The sequence below is a fragment of the Ailuropoda melanoleuca genome, chromosome 8 (assembly GCF_002007445.2).
Source record: "Ailuropoda melanoleuca isolate Jingjing chromosome 8, ASM200744v2, whole genome shotgun sequence".
NCBI classification, from domain to species: domain Eukaryota; kingdom Metazoa; phylum Chordata; class Mammalia; order Carnivora; family Ursidae; genus Ailuropoda; species Ailuropoda melanoleuca.
The window spans coordinates 16686645-16709595 of record NC_048225.1 but is presented as its reverse complement, the minus strand read 5'-3'; the positions used below and the strand labels follow the sequence as shown (position 1 = coordinate 16709595).

At 48.9% G+C, this 22951-nt stretch overlaps 1 protein-coding gene across 2 annotated transcripts in view; it reads right to left on the bottom strand.

The window, feature by feature from the left end:
* The window catches only part of LOC100467394 (tubulin-specific chaperone cofactor E-like protein), a 160432-nt gene that overhangs the window by 27070 nt on the left and 110411 nt on the right, over positions 1–22951 (bottom strand). For both annotated transcript variants that reach the window (XM_034665989.1, XM_002914077.4), the window contains 5 exons: positions 19270–19840; positions 16694–17286; positions 14778–15351; positions 8694–9295; positions 781–1342 (listed from right to left, as the gene is read on the bottom strand). In XM_034665989.1, the coding sequence (XP_034521880.1) occupies positions 781–1342; positions 8694–9295; positions 14778–15351; positions 16694–17286; positions 19270–19840 (2902 nt within the window). The remainder of the gene's footprint in view (positions 1–780; positions 1343–8693; positions 9296–14777; positions 15352–16693; positions 17287–19269; positions 19841–22951) is intronic.

The window sequence follows — 22951 nt, the reverse complement described above, 5'->3', positions numbered from 1 at the left end:
TTCTCCCTGACTAATTGGGTTATTGAGGAGAATAAACGAGATAATGTTGATAAAGTCTTTAGCACTGGGCTTGGCTCAGAGCAAGACATTAATATAACAACACCAACACTTGGCATGCATACAGCATGTGATGCTTTCAATTACCTAATTTGATCCTCTGGTTGTTTCTGTAGCATAAAGGGTGTAGGTAGTGGCATTATCAAAGCACTATCAGGGGGAAACTAAGAACCAGGAAGGAAAAGCAAATTGCTCCAAGGTCACACCAACCCTTAAGGACAGAGCAAGGCTAGAATCCAGGGGCTCTCATTCTTTTTCTCATGCTTGTAACCTTCTGCTATGTTTCGTAAACACAAAGACTCATATATGACATATATGAACCGAACAGAATAGCACACTTAAAGAAAGCATGTAAATTACCAGCGCCATGATGGGCCCATGAGGTTCTAGAACCAACTAGCCTACTAATTCTTCCCCCCCACTAGTCCTTTCTTAAAATTGTATCGTGCCCTTGCTGAGTCCAAATGCCATATGCGGTGCTCTGTGTTTTATGTACGTGATCTTAGTTCATCCTCAGAGCAACACATGAAATAGGGGGTATTATCCCCATTTCACAGATAAGGAAATGGAGGCTCTGGGAGCTTACACATCCTGTTTCAGAGGTCAGACTCAATTCCAAGCGCATATCCTTAGAGGGCTCTGCTCTGTGGACGTCAATGGAGCGGAATACTGGCCCGCCCACAGCAACCAAGGTACCCGGAGAGAGGGAGTGGAGACACTCACAGCACGATGTGTAGTTCCTCCAGCCGGGCACGGCGATCCCCTGAGTCTGACAGGTGCTGGCGTAGTTCTGCAGCCAGTTGCAGGCGGTCTGCACGGCGCCCCCATCGATGCAGGCATCAAACAGGCAGTTCTTGTAGAAGAAGGTGGGGTTCACTTTGCTGTGACACTTGGCGAAGCCGGCGTTCTGGTTGGGGATCAGGCCGCACAGCTGCTGCACCTTGGAGAAGCCTTCCACCTTGGTGCAGGAGGGACAGCGGTCCCCGCAGCCAACCTGGCAGAAGGTGTCCCTCTTCACCCAGCTCTGCCCAAACTCATTGACGCTGGAAGCGAGCAGACCCATGGGCATCTCCAGGTCATCCTCGGGGTTGCTGTTATAGCGGCCACACAGGCCGTACGTGCCATTCTGCATGCTCCGGGGGACCGTGACCGACAGGAAGCTCTTCCAGTCGTACACGACCTTGAGGCCGAACTCTGTCTCCACCACCACGTGGAAGCCGAAGGAAAAGATATTTATTTTCCCTTGTCCCAGCTTCAGGGGCAGATACAAGCGTTCGTTGTTGACCTACAGGAGAGAGAGGCTTGCGGTAGAGAAATCTGGCTGGCCCAGAGAACACCCACTTCTCCTAACGATCGGTCTCGAGAGCGGCAGCCCCAGACGGGGTCTGAGCAGGTTGAATGTAATCCTGGCAAGTAGTGTTGTTTATGTCAGTCAACTATTATTATTAGGATCTAAACAGACTTAAATGACTATCCTTTGTACACTAATACAACTATTTATTTCGTTGCCTTCTGTTTACGTAGCATTATTTCCCCCAGGAGTTCAAACTGTTTTCTCCAAGGTAATGAGAGGGTAATAAGAATTCAATTAAAGTTTAGACGAAAATACCAAAATGTAGAACTCCAATGTTTCTATTTCCAGCTGTATTGTGGATTTGTTTTAGGTTAAGCCCCAGTTTATTCATTCTTTTGGGATTTTTTTCCCCCCTGAAGAATGACTTGACTTTCCTGGTCCTTCTACCTAGGATGCCACTGTTTGCTCGTCAAACCCCCTCCCTGCCGCCAGACCCTGCTCAGATGTCGCCTCTTCTATAAAGCAAGACTGTTCGAGCCTGTGGTGAGAATCATTCACGCCCTCAACTGGGCAACCAGAATGTGATTTATACTTGCGTTCTTCTTCACCTTTGGCCAAGATCAAGCACGTGTGCCCGCTGCTGAGGCACACCCCGCCGTCCGCCTTATATTACGGTGAGCTGTCTACACTTCTGTCTCACCTACAGGATCCTGAGCAACTTGAAGGCAGGAACCACACTTTATTGATCTTTATATCCATCTTCCCCTCGCTCCCTGCCGGGTCCCCAGTGCAATGCCTCATGCTGAGAGGGCCCTGGACACATGTTTCCTCTCATATATTTTCCATTCATAAAACAAGGAAATCCTTAACATACAACCCCGGAACTGCATTGCCCTTGCACTACCCTATCTGGATTCAGATGCCAAATCCTATAGCCCTTGGCTGGGTGGGTACGTGATGGAAAATAACACTACTGGGAGGGCCAGGAGAGCAGGTCTTCTTCTCCAGAGAGGCAGGGGGCTGCTCCTCTGGGTGTGTTCTAACACTGCTCCCTGACCAGAAATGCCTTCCCTTCCTACCTTAATCTCTCCCTTATCCGACACTCCCCCATTCTAACTGCTACGGCTGTGATTCAGACCCTCACCACCTTCACTCTAACTACTGAATACTCTCCTAATGGGTCTCCCTGCTCTGGTATTGCCCCTCTCCTCCCTTCACTCACTACTGCCACACCAGCATCTTTTAACACCTTTGAAAGCCATTAATCCAATACTTCAAACCCTCTCCATGGCTTGAGTAAAATGTCTCATACACTCAGCAGATCACAAACGGCTCTCCAGGAGCTGCCCCCACATCTCTCAGACTCAACCCACTTCCTTCCCCTAGTCCAGCAATACCCAACACTTTGCAGTTCCCCAAATGAACCAAGTCGTGCCATTCCTTTGCTGCAAGTGTGGTGGTCCTTTCTGGGTCCTGCCCAGGGCCTTAACCTCAGCCACCATGACCATGGGCTAATGATAACTCACAGCTGGTCTTGGCCGAATGGAGCCCAGAAGGTTATGACCCCACTCCATTGCCCCCCTCCACTGCAAGGATAGTCCTTGGCCAATGACAAACCCACACAGGGGACCAGGGGACCAACTCTGTGTTCAGGTCATGTGCCAGAGATCCTGGTGGCCCAGGCTGAAGCTGGTCTCCAGCTCAGACCACGTCCTTGCTGACCTCTCTTCCCCTGGGGCTTCCTTCACTTTCCTAAGAATCCCCAGCTCAGACTCTGCTTCTAGGGACCCAACCTAACCCAGCAATGATGCCCTTCCCCTTGTCCTTCCTCTCTACAGGGTGATATTCACCCTTCACATTGCAACCTAACTATCTCCTCCTCTATGAATATTTGTCTAGGCAGAATTTATTCATTCCTTTGGCACCACTGTGTGCCAGTCACTGTGCAAAATGCTGGAATAAAACACAGGACCCTTCCCCTAGTCGCTCACAGGCATGTGGCAGAGAAAAGTACATAAATCGATACTAATAACATCATCTGATAAAAGCAATGATAACGATAAATAGATGCACAGCCTCAGCCTGAGGACAGCATCAGGCATGCCTGCAAAAGATGATACACGCCCACCTGGTCCTAAAGGATGAGGAGTGTTGGCCATCAAGGGGGAATGAGATGAAGAACAGGGAATCCCAAGAAAAGGTCACAACTCAAGCACAGGTCAACTGGAGAGAAAAAGCTTGATAAATAGGAAGAACCACAGCAAGTTAGTACCGCCAGAGCATAAAATGTGGTCTTGGGAATCGTGGGACATGAAGATAGAGGTGGGGAGGGCCTGGATCACAGAAGACCTTGTATGTAACACCACACATGACAGAGGCCATGAGATCAGGCCTGACAAAGACCTATTCATTTTGCAGAAAAGAAGTCACTGGTGACCTTCATAAGAGAACTTCAGTAGAGCGAGGAGACCAGAAGTCAGATGGCACAGTTCAACAGCAACTCAGAGATATGGAACCAGATCTTCCAGGAAGATCTCTCTCTCCAGGAAACTGGAAAGGAAGGGGAGGTGAGGGACTGAGTAGAAGTTGGTGGTGAATAGGGGTCAAGGTTTGCTCTAGAAGGAACATGTTTATGGGTTGAAGAGAAGGACCTAACACAGGAGAGAGAGGAGATGACAGACAGGCAAGATCCCTGAGAGTGCAAAACAGAGATGGACAGGTGGAGAATGGCCGTGGAGGGGAGGTGATGCCTCATTCTCCATGCCTGGAAGGAAGGAAGTGAAGAGGATGGTGTGACAGGTCATTTCAGGACTGCAGGAGGGTGGAGCAGGAGGGGGATGGTGCTAGGGGAGCATAACTTTCTCAACCAGGAGACCCAGAGGTGGCGATATGGGCCCTGTGCAGACACAGAAGCCAGACGTGGAAGGTCACAGAGGGCAGCAGAGGGTGTCCGAGGGGACACCCTCCTGCCTTGAAGACCCACACCAGTAAACTAAGGGCTGTGCATCCAAAGGCGCACGTGTACCAGCCTGCTTTTCCTCACGAGTTTCCTTGCATTCTGCATTCTTGGCTACAGGGTACAAAGGAGGAGGTCAGACCTTGGGGGGAGGTAATAGGATCAGACTCAAGCCAAAGGGCTTGCAAATTCTGTCACTGCCCAGGAGCACCCTGGGAAAGAAACCTCCTCCAACTCAGATGGGCAGGCATGGTTTCTCTCTGCCTCCGAAGCCTCATGAACGCCACCTCCATCCCAGCTTCGTTGTCCTGTCTCTCTCTGCAAGTGACAAACGGAGGGAAAGATGAAGCAGAGGGAAAGGAGGCACCGAAAGGGAGAGGTTGGTATGGAAGCAGAGCCTGATGGCTGGAGCAGGAAGGCCCAGAGGAGAAGGAGAACAGGGCGTGGGGAGGAGTGTCAGAACATGTACTGCAAATACGTACGCGTCAGGAAGAAGACCACGTACCAGATCTTTAGCAGAGAGCTTTCCTTTACGCAGCTGGCCCAGATCTGCTTCTATAGCTTCTCCAGCGGTCCTGAGGTCCCCTCGCCCCCCACACTTTGTTTTCTTTTCCTAGAATGCTTTTATCTCATTCTCAGCCTGCTTGACATACTCCTTCAAGGCTCACCTCTTCCAGAAAGCCTTCCCTGAATCCCCCGATGCTGGAGTAGGCAACCTGTGTGCTCACGACCCTCTACATGGCCCATTTTTGGAGCATTTCCCATTCCATCCACATAACCTGCTAACGCGTCTGTCTCTGCTACTAGACTCTGAGTTCTCTTGGGACAGAGGTCATGTCTGATTCATTCTTCTACCCCCAGAGCTTGGCACAGAATGGGCATCAATATAAGCGCATCAAACTAAACCGAGCGAGGGTGATGCTCAAAACCTCACTCTTCGCTGGTGGCCACAGGATTGCCAATAGGTGAATAAAGACACTGGCTGTGAGGATCCTTGTCAGCCTTCCCTTGTCCTGGACCATGAAGCGTTTGGTTGTGCTGAAGCCCAGGGGCCATGGCAGGGGAGAGCCGGTGTCTGTGGTGCTCTGGCTGTGGATGGCTGAGATGTGGGCTGCTCACCCCTGTGACCCTCTCTGGGATATAGACAGCATGTTTATTTCTAGTGTCCCTTGTTTTAGTGGTTTCCCTACATCCTTCAGTACTGCTCAGTGCAAGGCAAGGTCAGAGTCATAGAGGGACCCTGCGTTCCAAGGAATCACTTCCGTGGCACCTCCACTTCTGGGCACATCAGCAGTGACCCAGGGTCCCCTGCTGTGTGTCCCCCAACAGTTCATTGCACGCTGTCATTGTGATGGTCATTATTCTTGACAGTGATTAATAATAACATTATTCTTGACAGTGACTAATAATAACATCACGGGAAAAACAAATACAAATTATTGAACAAGCGGATCCTGGAATGCATATTAATAATTCAAAGTAAATTCTAAATCTATCCCACAGGCCCCCAAAGAAAAGAACCTTCAAGCATCCTGAACTCGATCTTCATGTCAGAGATTTGCAAGCTATACACCATTTGCAGCTTGAGTACTTAGGACTTCTGGGTGACTCAGAAAGACAGACTCTGGAGCACCTGGGGGCTAGGTTGGTTTAATGTCTGACTTCGGCTTAGGTCATGGTCTCTGGATCCTGGGATCGAGCCTCATGTTAGGCTCCCTGCTGAGCAGGGAGCCTACTTCTCCCTCTCCCTCTGCCCCTACCCCTTGCTCATGCTCTCTCTCTCTCAAATAAATAAATAAAATCTTAAAAAAAAAAAAAAAAGAAAAAGAAAAAGAAGGACATAAGATATGCCCTGGCTAGGATTCCCCCCTCCACCCCTTTAATCAATTCCTCCTTGATGCCCATCACTCACTCCCTGTTCTGAGTTGAACTATGTCCCCCCCACAAAAGACAGGCTCAAGTCTTAACCCCTAGTACCTGTGAAGGTGGCCTTATTTGGAAATATGGTCTTTGCAGGTGCATCACGTTGAGATGAGGTCATATTGGATCAGGGTGGGTGCTATATCCAAAGACTGGCATCCTTAAAGGGGGCGAGCAATGTGGCCCAGGAAACAGAAAGCACAGAAGGACAAGGCCACATGAAGACGAGGCAGGGACTGCAGTGATGCTGCCACAGGCCAACCAACTGCCTACAACCGCCAGAAGCTAGGAGCTGATTTGGGGTTCTTAGCCTCTAGAACTGGGAGAGAATATCTTTCTGTTGCTTAAAACCGCCTAGTCTATGATACGTTGTGATGCCAGCCCAGGGAAATGCATACTCCCTTTCCTCTCCATCACTTAAGGGGTAAGAAACCAGCTGTGTGGTGCCCGTGGCTCTTGCCTTTAACCATGAACACATACCATGAGACCATGGCAGGACACGTGCTGGGAAGGTGAGCTGACCCATCAGGGCCTTGGCCCGACAGCAGGAAGCAAGGGAGGGAGACACTTAGGGAGAGCTGGGAATTAGCCACCACGAAAGACAGCAGGGACATCACAAAAGAGAGGAAGTGTTCACGAGGCTCCAATGGTCTCCCTGTGAAAATAACTGGGTCAGAAAACAGCATGCGAGTCTCAGAGATCCATATACCTAAATGCCAAAGAGTGTGTAACATGAGGCAGAAAACGCAATTTCATAATACAATGCATGGGACAGGACCTATGAGCAAATGATATTTTTAGAAGAAGAAAATGGTAGAATGGTGGAAGGGTGTTGAATGTTAAGGAGATAAGGAACTGCAGGAAAATGTATAAATCTAAGGGTAGAAATAGATCAGATGAGGAGAAAAAGACACGATGCAAGCCACTTGGACAAAATGACCCATGTGTTCGTTTTAACACAGGTGATGACAAAATGGAGTTGAGGACTGTTACTGCAAAGGGCAGCTCCAGCTATCTGGACATCTGTGGGAAGACTTAAGCGGCTACAAGCAAGGCATCCAATGTATTCCTATCTTGCCTCTGTGGCAATTTAATCCCACAAATGATGAGGACGTGGTCAGCATCAAAATGAAAGTCCTAGGGACCGTAGGAGAGAGGGACTAGTATGTCATCTCATTCATCCACTTGACAAATGTGTTGAGTGTCCTGACATCAGAGCGCCGTATAGTCATTTCACATAAAGATGAATTAGGTAGAGTTCCTGCCCTCAAGAAGCCCACGACCAGTACAGAGCGAGTCAGACATGAGCATCCCCCCAGAATGACAATACGATTCATGCAGTCGTGGGTGTAGGGACCAACTGTTCTGGGAAGCACAGAGGAAAGCAGTCAGGGGTTTGGGTATAATATCCAAGGAAGGGAAGAAGAATGGGCTCAGCGAGTCCCCTGCCTTAGATGCCAAGAAGGCACATTTTTGGATAAACGTGAAAGGGCAGGCATTTAGGAAGCTCAGAAGCCTCTCTCTGCCAGAGAGGGAGGGTAAGGCGATTCTAAGGAAGGAGAGAGATCTGGAGAGCTGTTCAGGGAACTCTCCAGTAAGAGCTCAGCATTTTTCAGAGAATGTATACAAGGTGAAAAGGAGTCTCCTTAGAGATAAATTACAGCACAGGTCAGCAAGGGTCATGCCAAGAGGCTCACGCCCCGTATCAGCTCCTCCAAAACGCTGGGCAGGGGCTGCTGGCTGGTTCGTCAGTGCTCCTGATTCCACTCAGAGCAAGACCCTGGAGAAGGAGGGGCTGGGTCTGTTGCAGGGGCTGATGTCCTCAGGCCTCACGATGAGCACGCAGAGCTCCTCCAGCCCTATCTTCCCCTACTTTGTCAAGGGAGTGGAGGGTAGAAGGAGGGAACTGAGGCCCAAGTGGGAAGATTGTAGGAGGCCCCTGAGGGCTCCAGATGTGTGTGAGACTCCTAAACTCCCGGATCTCATGGGGCCAGTGGGGAGACAGGAAGAGGTGGGAAGGAGGCCAGAGCAGGGAAACACCATGCTGGTCTCCACAAAGGGAAGGAGGTGGTTGGGGCAGTAGTGCCACTTAGAGACGTCTAAGCTGTGCTAGGCACGTGTTCTCTTTTGCAGATGGAGTGACTGTCCAAGGACACACAGCGTAGCCCAGCTGGGGCTCGAATCTAGGTCTGTGCTCTCTCCAACATACTCTGCTACGTGAGGAAGGATACCATTTCTCTTCCTAATTCCGTGCCTTGGGCAGAACATTTTTCTCTCTGAGGCTCAGTGTCCTTATCTGTAAGATAGAGACAGAAAATCCCCAGGGCCTCTCTCTGCTCTAACATCCTACGCTTCTCCTTGGATTCTAGGCCAACTCAATTCAGGTGCAGCCTGGCCCGCTGACCCAGAACCCCCATGCTCACATCACCACAACTCCTTTCCTGCTGTCTGGCCTTGACTACTCACCAGCACCGTGTGCTTGTAGGCCCTGTGAATCACAATGCTGTAGTCAAACACGGTCACGTCCACCTGCTTGACCCACAAGGCCAGCGATGGGTCCCGGTCCTCATTCTTGGCTGTGACGACGAACTTGGGGAACGTGTCGGAGCTTGGCCTGCTTCCTGTGGTGCACAGGATGAGGGGGCAGCTGGTCTGGAAGTCAAAGGGGTAGCCATCAAAGGTCAGGTAGTGGCCGTAGCCCGAGACGATGCAGGAGGCATCGGTGCGGGGCTGACAGTAGTATAGGCCTCCCTCCTCCATGCAGTACTCATCCCCCTTGCACGGGATGCTCTCACAGTGGACGCTGTTGTCTGTGCCGTTGCAATAGCAGAAGATCTGGCAGTCCACATCCACCCAGAAGGTCTCATTGGTGGCAAGCTGGTGGCCCTCAAAGTTGCAGCCGCACTCGCTGCGGGTGACGCACTGGCTGCCTTGCAGGGCATAGCCCTCGTCACACTGACAGCCCTCAGAGCAGGTGTCCACACAGATGGGGCCCAGGGCCAGCGTCTCACAGGTCTCCATGCATGTCACGCACTCCTCGAAATGGCTGTTCTCCGGGCATTCCAGAGCTGAGGGTGGCCAAGGAGAAGACAGGCTTGAGCAAGGGACAGGGGTCAGAGAGAACGTGAGTGCACTCGCTAGACGCATGTGGTGTGTACGTGTGCACACGCTGCACGTCACTGCCGTGTGCTCGGCACTACTGTCATCCTCCTTTGGGGTGATCAGAGGCTCAGGGAACCCCTCGTGTGCTCACGTGCTCCCGGGGCACTTAGCTTTCTGTGTAGAAGTTTCCAAGACCATGAGCCCTAGTGAGCACCCACTACATGCCAGACATCGTTGTGGACAGCTTGGTCTAACTTAGCTCAACAGCCTGGGAGAGAAGCAAAGTCTCCTCATCCCTGTCTCACAGATGAGAAACTCAAGTTCAGGGACATAACCTAATCCAGCCTGTAAGGAGACTCAAATCCGGATCTCCCAACACTAAGTCCCCTGACTTGAGGACTCTGGAGGGAGAGTGTCCCAGAAAGAATCAGTGCTTTGGGGCCGTAGAGACCTGTGGATACGGATACCATCTCTGAGCCTGGCTTCTTCTTTTATTAAATACAGATGAAGCTTATCTAGCACAGTCGCTCTGAGGATTAATGACCTAATATATTAAGTCTACAGTAGAGCCTCAATAAATAGAAAACCTTTCCCCTATTCACACTTTCTTCTATTAAGTTATACTTTATGAAGGCATTTTTACTCTATAAATTGGCTTTCCCTTTGTCTTTCCTTTCTCTGCTCCGGGTGTCCTCAGGCCTTTCCCCCCCCGCCCCCAACCTTCTTTGCTCACATTCTTTCCCCCGCCTGGACGGACCCCACAAAACCAAATCCTACACATCCATCAAGAATCACTTCATATTGCACTTCTGCCCGGAAGCCTTCCTTGATAGATCATGTCTCCGAGCCATGAAGGATGGCACACAATATGGTAACAGTATGGGATGCTCACCATAGAGTTCCGGGTCATCTTCCCATTTCTCTTTATTATTTCGCCTGCCCAAATGTAGCCCAGGCAGGGCATGGATGAGTCCAGCAGCCGGAAGAAATCTACCTGCACGCCTATGTAGTCTAGAGATCTGCGAAGGCCCCCACTACCCCCCAGGACAATAGGGGCCTATTCTTTAAAACTTTCTTTAGCTTTGATGCATACTCTCACTCCTTAATAGTGTTTTACAAGCCAAGGACAGAGAGGACACTACAGAGAAATAAATTGCTTGGCAATAACAGCTCTGCCCACAAGTACCAACTCAACAGTTCTGCACCATGTACTGAGAGCCAATCTTTTTTCCTCTGGGCTAAAGGACTATCTCCACTCCCGTTGACTACAATACCATACGGCTTTGGAGTTGAAGGCTAGTTCAGCACTGATTAAATATGTCCGTACAGAGGGATTTTCACATTTGTCTCTAAATTATGAATGTTATAACATGGACTGCAGGTTTATGGTGATAGCAAATAACATGACTTATTTAAATGGCTCTCACTTGATGACTTATTGTGTTGTCTGAATTTGTCTGAAAGTCTGGAACATACAGACGTAAGTAATAAAACTTCCTCTGGCCCCTGAAATGCCTCTGTGAAATTATTTAATTGGGCAGCCTAGCTCTGCCAGCAGGAGGGCTGGTTCAGAATCTCAGAACACAGAAGCGGTGGTCGTCTCTCCTCTCTCTCCGCTGGGCACAGAGAAGACTGTGTTTCTGATTTGCAGCTGTTACTCAGCCCAATCCCCAGCCTGCAAGACCCTGACCAGATTAAGCCCTTAGCACCCGAGTTTTCCTTAATCAAACATTCACCCTGCAGTCCTTCTTGCCAGACCCTCGGCTGCTTTTGTCCACAAGTCTCTCTCTCTCTCTCTCTCTCTCTAAAAAAGGCACTGTAAAGAGGAGGGCTCTGTAGAGGAGGGGTGGTGAGAAGCTATTCTCGGCAGCCATCACACCCAGGAAAAGAGGGAATCATCCCCATTCCACTGCGCTTCACACCAACAATGCCACCAAAGTGTGCTCCATGCACTACAAAAGCAACCCAGAAACACGGCCTGCTGGGCGGAGTTCATAGTCTGAAAGGACAGCGGACCTGGCGGGGCAACAACATGGATTTGGTAGGGGGCAGGCTCAGTAACCCCATACCGTGAATGAACTGCAACCAGAAAGCTGAGACCAGGAGAGGGACAGAGATCATAGTAGATAAGCTGCAGAGAGGACCAGAGAGGATGTGGAGGCAGATTAAAAAGAAGGCTTTGGGAATGTATTACAAGGTGCCATGAGATGTGGTGGTCAGGAGAGAACTTGGAGCTTTGCTCCCTGTAGGTGACATGTGAATGCTCCCAGAATTCCAGCTTTAGGATTCACAGCATTGACTGTTCAACCCTCCCTGGTGTGGTTAAGGTTCACTGAGAATATCATCGCCTTTTCTGAGATGACAGCCACCAAACCATCCACAAGCTCCTTGGGTTCCCAAAGCTCAGAAACCAGAGATATAAAAAGACAAGCCTATATGTATGTATGCAGTGTGTGTGTGTGTGTGTGTGTGTGTGTGTGTGTGTGTGTGTGTTAGTTCTTAGCTCTAAGATGTTTCTGTTGAAAGGGCTTCATGGCAAAGCAAGAATACCCTTATAGCAATGCATAAGCCTCACCCAGATCCTGGCTTCTAGGAACAGTCTCCACCAGGGGGAATTCGGGCTTCTTGGAGTAATGGCTGATCCTAGTCTGGGGCAGGGAAGGTTACTGGGTGAATGTGGAGTACCTCGTTATACCAGAAAGTAAGAAAGTGACCAAGGCATGCCCAAAGGACATAGGGGGCAGCTTGAAGAGCTCCCACAGGCCAAATCTGGAATAATTTTAATACCAAAATCATGAACAAGTGTAATATGAAATATAAATAATTGAAAAAACAGGAATGTGTGTGTCTATATTGATAAGATAGATGACTGACACTTAGGTTGCAATGAGTCCATCCATAGCCAAATGGATAAAAAAGATGTGGTGTGTGTGTGTGTGTGTATATATGGTATGTATAGATATACTATATATATATATATATATAGTATAGAATAGAATATATAGAATATTACTCAGCCATTAAGAAAGAATGAAATCTTGCCATGCGCAATGATAGAGATGGAGCTAGAGTGTATTATGCTAAAAGAAATAGTCAGTCAGAGAAAGACAAATACCATATGATTTCACTCCTATGTAGAATTTAAGAAACAAAACAGATCAACAAACAAAGAAAAAAAGAAACAAGTAGAAAAAAACAGAGTCCTGAATACAGAGAACAAACAGGTGGTTGCCAGAGGGGGATGGAAGGAGCAGTGAAATATATAGATAAAGGGGATTAGAAGTATACTTATAGCAATGAGCACTGAGAAATATATAGAATTATTGAATCATATTGTACACCTGAAACTCATATAACACCATATGTTAATTATACTTCAATTAAAAGATGATTGAGATAAGATGGTTGGATGGATAAATGGATAGACGGACGGATGTATCGATGAATCGATAAATGGATGGATGGATGGATGGATGGATGGATGGTTGAATGAATAATAGATGAATGACAGGCAGACACACAGAAAAAAAGGAAAGCCTCTTGGTTATAGTCGAATGGCATCTATACTTTGGTAAATAAGTGAACAGAGTGCTGGAGCTGGAAACCATCAGCTTGTAATCATCACGCTAAAAAGACTCATACAAGCAAAGATCATCAATGGGCGTTAAATAGAGGTGGGGGATTTTGATATCAGCCTACAGCTAGCATTTTGCCCTGTTTGCTTTATCATCCTCTCTCACACTCTCTCTGCGGGATACTTGTATGGTCTCCCCACTGGTAACTGATTAGTTGTAAGAGAACAAAACAATGTGACCACAGAGTGGAGACATTTGGCAACACCTGACCAGGGGACCAGCGTGCCCATCTCCACTGAGAGGCTGGACGGTGTATGCAGTGTATGTAACGTGACACCATGAGAAAAACAGACATTACCTATGCAGAAGTCTGAGAGGGGACACATAGCAGGACCTAATCACGAGGAAACATCAAACCCAAATGGAAGGCCATTCTATTTTAAAAGGTGGGAGGCTGTATTCTTTAAAAATGACAATAAAAGAGAAAGAAAGCTAAGGAATTATTCCAGATTAAAGGAAACTAAAGAGACATAACAGCTCTAAACACAACATATGGTCTTGGACTAGATCTGTATTGCAGGGGGCAAGCCATAAAGGACATCACAAGTCAATTGACAAAATTAAAATATGGATATTAAATGATTGTATCAGTGTTAAATTTCCTAAGGTCAGTAACCACCCTGTGGTTCTGTAAATGAGTGTCAGTACCCTAAGGAAATACACACCAAAGTATTTAGGGGCAGTGGGGTATGATGTATGTAACTTACTTTCAGATGCAGAGAGAGAGAGCATGCAAGAGAGAACGATAAAGCAAATGGGGCAAAATGCTCACTGTGGGTTAATGTGAGAAACGGGTACACAGACATTCATGCAATGTTTCTATAACTTTGCAACTATTTCAAAATAAAAGGTTTTTTTTTTTTTTAAAGATTTTATTTATTTATTCGACAGAGATAGAGACAGCCAGCGAGAGAGGGAACACAAGCAGGGGGAGTGAGAGAGGAAGAAGCAGGCTCATAGCAGAGGAGCCTGATGTGGGGCTCGATCCCGTAACACTGGGATCACGCCCTGAGCCGAAGGCAGAAGCTTAACCGCTGTGCCACCCAGGCGCCCCCAAAATAAAAGGTTTTGAGAAATAAACAAATTAGATAGCAGGAGATACAGTGGAAGAGAGATAAACAGACGTAGAGGATGGAATCCAAATGGTGGCATTGGTTTGGGTTTGGGGCCAATCTTTTTGGTGGGAAGGGGATGCGTGCTGAATCCCAGGTGGGGCAGTCCTTGCTCCGGGCGTGGGTCCTGTCCTCTCTGCCACTCCTGCCCTCCTACTTCATGCCACCCTCTGGCCTCCCCCATTGCCACGGGTGTTATATGTCAGGGCTTCTCAGCATTATTCTAATTACTGCTAGTACTGCCACCGCCCTGCTGAGAGGGGTCAGATACTTGGGGGACAAAATGAAAAAACAGCAACATGGGACTCTCTTCATGGCCATTGTCAGGCTTGCCCCAGGGAGCAGTGCTAATCTCTACTCCGTGAAAGGCTTCTGGCTGATCACCTTCTATTGAAAGAATGGAGCCGCTCATTGCCAAGAAAGAAGGCACCGTTGTGGCCATCACAAAGACTTTGAGTCTTTGGTATGACGTATGCTCCGCCAGCTAAAACCAGGAGTCAATAGGATGGCTAATTGCTCCACAATGAAGAGACACTGTGTGATCAGAAACAGAATTAAAGGTGAGAAACAGACTGGTTTGGGGTGAGGGGCCTTCCAAAGGACACACCAGACTGGGAAGGTACACACAAGCATCCGACTGTCCTTGAGCTCAACTCCTGCACCCCCCAGGTGGCCTCGCACATCACGGAGCCCCAACTTACGGCAGAAGTCATAGGTCCGCCAGGGGCCCACCTCCACATCTGCATTCTTGCAAGCGCTTGCATACCGCGCCACAGAGTCACAGAGTTCCGACTCGTTGCCCCCGCTCTGGCACAGGCGGAAGAGGCAGGTGCGGTAGTAGGCGGTGACATTGACCACCCCGTGGCACTCGAGGAAGGAGCTGTTGGAGGGGTCATTGATGATGCCACACCTGGAGCGGCTCCGATAAAATTTGAGCAGCTCCGAGTCATTGTTGCAAGCCTTCAGCAGGTCCCCACACTCCCCATTGCAGATCTCCTCGAAGGTTGTCCAGCTTTCCAGGAACACCGCCAGGTTGTCCGTGCACTTGCCGTTGGGGAGACAGAACTCATCACTGGCGTTTGCATTAAAGAAGCCACACAGCCCGCCCGTGCAATTGAAGTAAACGGTGGAGAGCCGGATGTACAGCAGACCGATGTCCGAGTATTGGACGCTCACGACACCCCTGGATTCCACCGTCGTGCTGTTTTTGTTTCGATAGATTTCCAGCTTCCCCGAAGGATGGAAAAAAGGTAATTCCACTTCCTGACCATTCAGCTGAAAAACCAAATCACTATCATCAATTTCAGATGCACACGGAGTACCCACAATTTCTGCCATGAAATAAAGACATGGTTCTGCCCCGTGACTCGCCCTTTGAGAAATGTCAAGAAGCTGGCAGGCTATGGAAACCACAGACACACGCAAACTGTTTCTTCATGGGCATCTCTGTTTCTTTCTTCCTCCACTCCTCTGATTCAACACATTTGCTGTTTATTTGCGTATACACGAGACCCTACTCTAGCCACAGACAAAGGTGAAATGTGAGCAAATTTGTCTCCACATATATGTGGCTTCTTCCTGCTGCCCGACAGCTCCTTTTCACTGATGGCACCCTTCCTTCCCCACCTTTCTGGCTCCTTCCTTTCCTTCATATGTGACTGTTCCTGTGTCCCAGCCTCTTGGGACCATATAGCTTCTATCTAATTATCTAGCTGTCCATCTACCTATCTACCTTTCACTATTCTTTTAATAAATCAATCTCTGCCAGTGGGTCGATGGGAATGAAAACAGCCTCTTTAGTCTGTGGATGTGTGGTTTCCGAGCTCCTGGCAGAAGACTGCGTTGACTTTTATTTTCTAAATTAGACTTCCTGTGATATTACGACATACACGTTGGGCTGGGAGGAGGGAGAGCCGGCCTCCCATCATGCCAGCTCCACCACCACTGAGCTGTGAGATCCTCCATCCCTCACTTAGCCTTTTGGGATCTTCATGTGCAAACAAAGAGTAGCATTAGACGATTCCTAATGATCCTTCTAGAACGAATGATCTGGATGCCTAATGAGGCATATTTTGGACCAGGTCAGAGGGGCAGGAGGTGCCCCTGTGGGCACTGTCTGCATTACCCCACGGGTTCCCATTCACAGGTAGGCGAGTCAGTATAGTACAGGGTAAAGAGCACAGACTTAGAAGCCAGCCTGCCTGGGCTCAAATGCCACTTTATGGCTATGTGTCCCTGAGGAAGTTGCTTAACCTCTCTGTGCTTCAGTTTTCCAATAGGTAGAACGTAAATGAGGATGAAAACATATCCCTCAGAGGATTAGGTGTGATACTGCTTAGAATAGTGCTTGGCACGTAGTAAGCGTCCTGTAAACATTGGCTGTTATGGAGAAAGCTAGTCCTGCTACCGCTATACCTAATTTGCAAGATTCCAGCCTCACCCCGTTTCACCCTGAGAGACTGATTTGGTGCGGAATGTTAGGAAATGCCCCCACTTCGGAGTCATTGCCTTCCTGGAACCCACCCGTGGTCAGAGGCAGAAAGGTAGGCCTGAAGACTATGGCTCCTTCGCTTGGCGAGACTCATCAGAAAAGCCGCACGGGCATCAAGAGTCTTACCTTGACTTCCGAAGCCCCGACTCCTCCTATCTTGACCTCCTGGTTGGCCACCAGGATGCGGAGTCCTCGCAACCACTCAGGCCCCGTGTCGGGCTTCTTCTTGTTGATGTCGATTTCTAGATACTCGGGCTGCTCGGGGCAGGTCTTGAGGAGGGTGTAGGAGAACTCGGTGGGGAAGGCGTAGGCGGCGCCATCGAAGGTGTGCAACACCTGGTTCTGGCTGAGCAGGCACACGGTCTCGCGCTTAGGGAAGCAGCCCTGGTAGCCGTCCTCCACGGCGCACACCTCCCCACCCCGGCAGGTCTTGTTGAAGCAGTAGACGTCCCCGCCCTCCTCACACAGGCACTGCACCGTGCAGTTGGCCGTGGCCCAGAAGAACTCCCCCATGGTGTAGTAGTGGCCGTCGAAGTCACAGCCACACTTGTGCAGCGGGACGCACTGGCTGGTGCTGAGCACGAAGCCTTCGTTACACTCGCAGCCCTCCGTGCATGGCGTGGCGCAGTTTCGGGAGGCCGTCAGGTCCGCGCAGGTGTCCGGACAGCTGCTAGTGCACACAGAGTAGTGGCTGAAGCTCGGGCACTGCACCGTGGACACTGACGTGGGGGAAAGGAAAGAGTGAGACAACAGGTGAGTGCCCCAGGTGCTGACCACAGAGATCCAGCACCTGCAGGGGCCTGCAGGAAGGGCGCTCCTTCGGGAACACTTAGCTCCTAGAATGAGGGCCCAGTGGCCATGCATCAGGGAAGAGACTTGAGGTGGTGTCTGTAGAAACAAGCTCCACTGCTTTGTGATAACCACTGGGAAATGAGATTGAACTGTGAACTTGACTCTCATTTGCTCACCTTGGCTGAATTAAACTTCAGGTTGTTATCCTAACTAGACTAGACGGATTGTTCAACACTGATTTATTATTGGATGATCTACAAACGTCAAGATGCTTTAAGATCTTCGACTGATGGACATAGAAGTTGATCTGAGCTTATACAGCATGGCCCATTCTTAGGAGGAAATAAATCCAACTTGCAGGACAAATGAAAAATGGAACCTTGGGAGCAGTCACTTGAAAACGTGAAATTTCTGACAGAGAGGCGCTTGAAATACCTAGGTGACCAAAGAAGACTGTGAAAATGAATACTCTGGGATATTAAAAAGAAAAAAGAACCTTGGTTATCTGAAAAGAATGTGTGTGCCTGTTCCTCTAGGAGACTAGGTTGGAACTAGATGCCTCCTCAAGGCCCTTCTTGTCTCAGAAGCCTCTGGTTCTTATATGAAAAGCATCTGAGTCTATATAAATGTTTGAGTCTGCTTGAATCCAAGAGTCAGGGGCTCAAGGGACTAGTAAACTAGCTGTCTGAATCAACTAGGATTCATCCCACTAACATGAGAGAGGAGTGGGGAATGTGGAAGATAGGAAAAAAGTACCATTAGAGAAAAAAAATGGCTATCTTAGGCAATTTAATTAGGCTTAGGTTATACAAGGATCTTAGATTAAACCAAAAAAGCCATGTTCAATCTCAGGTTGAGTCAGGATTTGGATGCTCCAGGCAGAATCGAGGCTGGTCAATCACACAACCAAGCAACAAAAAACAGTCTTAGTGGTTTGATCAATTCTCTAAGAATTGAATCTGATACATCATGATTTTGTGAATCTAGCCTATACCGATAGGAAAAAATTCTCCCTTTAGTCTTGGAACTGAAAGAAACTTTGAAACCTTTTCACCTGCACGGGAATCTAAAATGCATGGATATAACGTTCTGGGTAGTCCTGTGGAGAAAACCAAGGGCCAAGAAAAAAAAAAAAGCAGAATTCTAAGAAGCTGTTATTTTGTTTGCTTATTTTAAAAATTTATATAACCAGGATAAGAGAGTTTAGGTGGGATAGAGAGAAAACCAGATAACTAAAGGGTACAAAATGCTTAATGTTAAAGGTAATTCTAAAGGAACTGAATTTCCCCACACTGTTGGGGCTTTTCCTAATTACTTAGCATTTCTGATAAAGGGCTTTCTTTCCTGATGTTCTATGCTCTCTGTCTGCAGCCCTTTCCCCACCAACACCAGTGGGTCAGAGGAAAGCTGTGGAGCTAAAGACAGAAACTAGAGGGATGGAAGTTGGAGATAAAAGAGCCACGGGACAAATGCTGTTGGTTCCACTTGGGAGGTGAGTTATTTCCCCCAAAGCTTGGTTTGATTACTCAGAGCAGTGTCTGTGTTTACTCAAGGGCCGCAAAGATCGCTACCTCCACCTCTGAAAATGCTGCCACCTTGCCTAACTCTGGGAGAGCCATCCCGGGGACAGGGCCTTCCTGGAGCCAAGCACTTCCTGCCACGTGTTCAGGGTTTACGGACCACTGAGGCTCATCAATTGTTTCTCGTTTTCTGGCTATGGTATTGGGTGGTTGGGGGGAGAGTAAAGATCCTTTGACCATTCATTCTTCCTAATGTCTGGCTATTTTCACCTCCCCCTCACTCTTGGGCAATTGGTCTTAACAAGGAGATTTTTTTGATGGAGCCCAGAAGCCCTCTCCCCGGCCCTCTGCATGAGCACGGCCTTCCATTTGGACAGGATGCCAGCTTACCACACCCCGTCTGGACTCGCCAGTCTCCGATCGGAATGCCAAGGGCTTGGCACACGAGTGCGTAGGCTTGGATGGCTTGACAGAGGAGTGTCCCATTGTCCCTCACGCTGCACAGGTCGTACACGCAGCTGTGCACAAAGGCCGTGGGGTCCACAACGGTGCCACACTCCCACAGGGGGCCGTCCGTCTTGTTGAGGAAGCCACAGTAGTCCGGGCTAAAGAAGAGTGCTTCAGTGGCCGCGTCACACACGGTGCAGTTGTCCACGCAGCCCGAGTCGCACTTCCAGTCGGCGTGGTAGACCCGCCAGCTCTCCCCGAGATCCAGGACGGACATGGCCGGCCTGCCATCCGGGCGCAGGAAGTCGTCCAGGGGGTTTTTGTTGTAGTTCCCACAGAGCCCGCACGTGGAGTTTATATAGGAGCCTGGGATGGAAATGGAGGCGTAGTGCTGGCCGTCAAAGGTCACTAAGAGCCCAAAATCCGTTTCCACGGCAGTAGACATGCCACTCTGGTAGATTTTCACCGCCCCCAAGTCTAAGGTGACCGGCAAGGAAGTCACTAGGTCATTAACCTGCCAACAACAGTAATAGTAAAAGGCAGGTAAGCAGGTGCCAGAGCAATGGGTCCGGCTGAGGTCGGGAAAGGGAGCAAAGCAACACAGTGCTCCAGAGACGATGGCCCCCCAAACTGCCCAGGCTCCAGTAAGCTTGCTTTCCATGAAGGCTGAGCCCTGGGGGAGCCCTCAAAAGAAGGGTGGCGTGGGCCAGCCAAGCACAGTGCATTTGAGCCATGATAGACATGCATGGCCACCGCCACTTGAGACTCCTCTGGGGACCAGGTGGTTGTCAACCCTTCCTGGCTGGCTCTAGAGCTAGCTTCACTGAAGACTAGTAAGCCTATCTTTCCTTTTCACCCCTCTAAATTCATTCCTTTAAGTCTCAGCTGAAGTCACATATTTTCCATGACCTAGTCACTGCCTATAACAGTCCCTGACTCGTCCTCCCTGCTGAAATGTGTACCATAAACTGGTCCCCACATTTTAGCTTGGAAGCTACCCTGGTATTATTCTCTGACTGTTTCACTCTGTTACCTCCTGATGCCAGGGCTATGTCATGTAATCGTTCAGCAAAGACCAACAAATTTAAACGCCTACTGGGTACCAAGCACTATGTGAGGTGCTGAGAAATAAAGAACAAAGGAAATAATTGTCCCTGCCCCTCATGGAAGTCTCAGTCTACCAAGGAAGAGAGATACAAATAGATATTTATAATATACTGTTTTAAATATGCATTAATGGATCATGCAATGGGAGAATAGTAAACAAACCCTATATCTAGCCTCGGGGAGTCATACAAGCCTTTTTTGGAGGCAATTAAGCCTGCCCTGGGTCTTAAAATGAACAGAAGTAGCCAAAGGAAGAGTGGGCAGGGAATTCCAGGACAAGAAAATAAAGGCAGGGGGTTAGAAACAGCTGTGTGAGTGTGGGGACATTCATCAGGGTGTTACTGGACTGCAGAGGGGAAGGGGTGGCCGGAGATGAAGCTGGAGACATGGGCAAGGTCCGTGGTCTTTCATTCAACAAAGGGTGATTTAGGCCTTTCTGTGTGTCAAGCACTGTTCTGAGAGTTGGGGATTAGCAACGAGTGAAAAAGACACAAATCTCTGCCCCATGGAACTTATATTTTAGTTGAGGAGACCTACAACAAACAAATAAAATAGACGCTAGCAAAGTGCTAGGGAAGAGGGTTTTTAACTTGAACTAGGACAGTCAGGGAAGGGGATATGTGAGATGAGGAAGCAAGCCACACTGTTATCTGGGGTGAGAGTGGATCCCACAGATGTGACAGCCAGGCCCTAAGGTGGAGTGTGCCTGGGTGCTCCCGGGACCTCAAGGGGCTGGCATGGCGGAGCAGGGACAAGAAGGAGAGGGCGGTGGTAGATGACACCAGAGAGATATGAGCAGCCAGAACAGGGACACCTTCGTCGGCCATTGTAAAGACTTTGGCCTTGACTCTGAGCAAGATGGGGAGCCAAGAGGGCAAAGCAAAAGACTGACATGATCTGATTTCCATTTTAAAAGAATTCCTCTGGCCTCCGTGTTGGGAATAGACCTCGGAGGGCCCTTTAAGCCATGTTTTAAAACAAAGCAAACTCCACAAAAACAAAAACAAATATGACAACTTGGATTTCTATTCTGCAGACAGACCCTGAAAGGTTTTAAGTACGGGAATGCTAGAGTCAGATTTGCATGTCAGAAAGCCCACGCTGGCCGGCATGTCAAGATTAGAAGCAGAGAAAGCAGACAGGGAATGGATGCCAAAGTCCGGGGGAATGGAGCATGGGGGCCTAAGCTATGTACAGACATGCGAGGGTGGGACGAGCTCATGGAGTCCACTTAGAAGGACCTGGTGGATTTTTGCAGTGGGGAGTGAGAAGTGGGGGCAGTCGAGAGGGAGTCCCATATGTGTGGCTCATGTGAGTAGGTGGCTTGAGAAGCCTCCAACAGAGAGAGCTCACTTTCTTCTTTTTTTACACTTAACATGCCTAGCACCTGTAGACATCACATCTGTGGTCCGGGATAGAATGCTTAGCCTAGCTCAGTCCCCTGTGTGGCAGCCTGTCAGTGCATAGTCAATGCACTGGACCCATACTGATTTTGGGCACACAGGAAGGACAAGGGTCTTCACGGCCATCATTGTGCTACTTCCTGAGTTTTCTAGGAAGTGAGGCAGTAGCCTGTCCAAGCATCACTCCAAAATTTATCATGGTAGATCCCATGTGCAATTGCCGGTCTCTAGAGATTAGCAGGACTAAACGGGGGAGGGGACAAAAAGGTAGGCTTGGGAAATAAGCCATCCTACAGAGAGCTACAAGTAGAAAGAAAGACCTAGGAATTGATTGATCCATCCTTATCTCCTAGGTAGCAGGTTAGCCAACATGGGCGAGAAAATCCATACAATAAGGAAGGTCAGCTAGCAAGAGCACAGGATACGACTTTCATGTACTGTCCATGCTGAGATGGAAATGAAATCTTTCCCAAGGTTGGTATAATTGTAAGTGCCAAACATGCCCATTGCCGAGCGCCCTCCTCCACTCTCACTCAAGCTCCTGCGAACAAAGGGCAGTCTTCTATGTCTCGAAGCAGGAGCCATCTCCGGCTGTCTCTGGATATCGCAACAGTCCTGCCCCCACCGGGTTTCTCTGCATCGGACCTTGTCCCAGCTAGACTGACTTAAGCCCTAGGCTGACCATAGGCACCACTCTGGCCCAGTTTATACCTTCCTTCCTGGCGTAAGTGTTCATTGTACTCCCGTTCACTCCCACATGAAACGTGTCTCAGTTTAAACCACAAATTAGAGAGTCACCGTGTTTGTCCCCAACAGTGCTCAGAGGAGGAGCTCCTGGTTGATTTCTTATTTCATTCCTCCAGTCTCAGGTCTCAACTCTCGACTAGCCAGCAGGACATGAACCCCACCTCTTTGCCTCCTTTCTTCTCCCTGTATTCAAGTCATTTCCTCTTTGACAGGATGTGGGTAAGGGAGAGGTTTGGAGAGAGAAGTAGAATTGTAGAAGCGTAATTCCCCTTAGAATTAAAAGGGATTTCGGTGGTGATGGCAATGTGGGAAGCACCGTGTATAAAGTGCCTACTGTGTGCCAGGCTTTGTACTGGATATCACACATG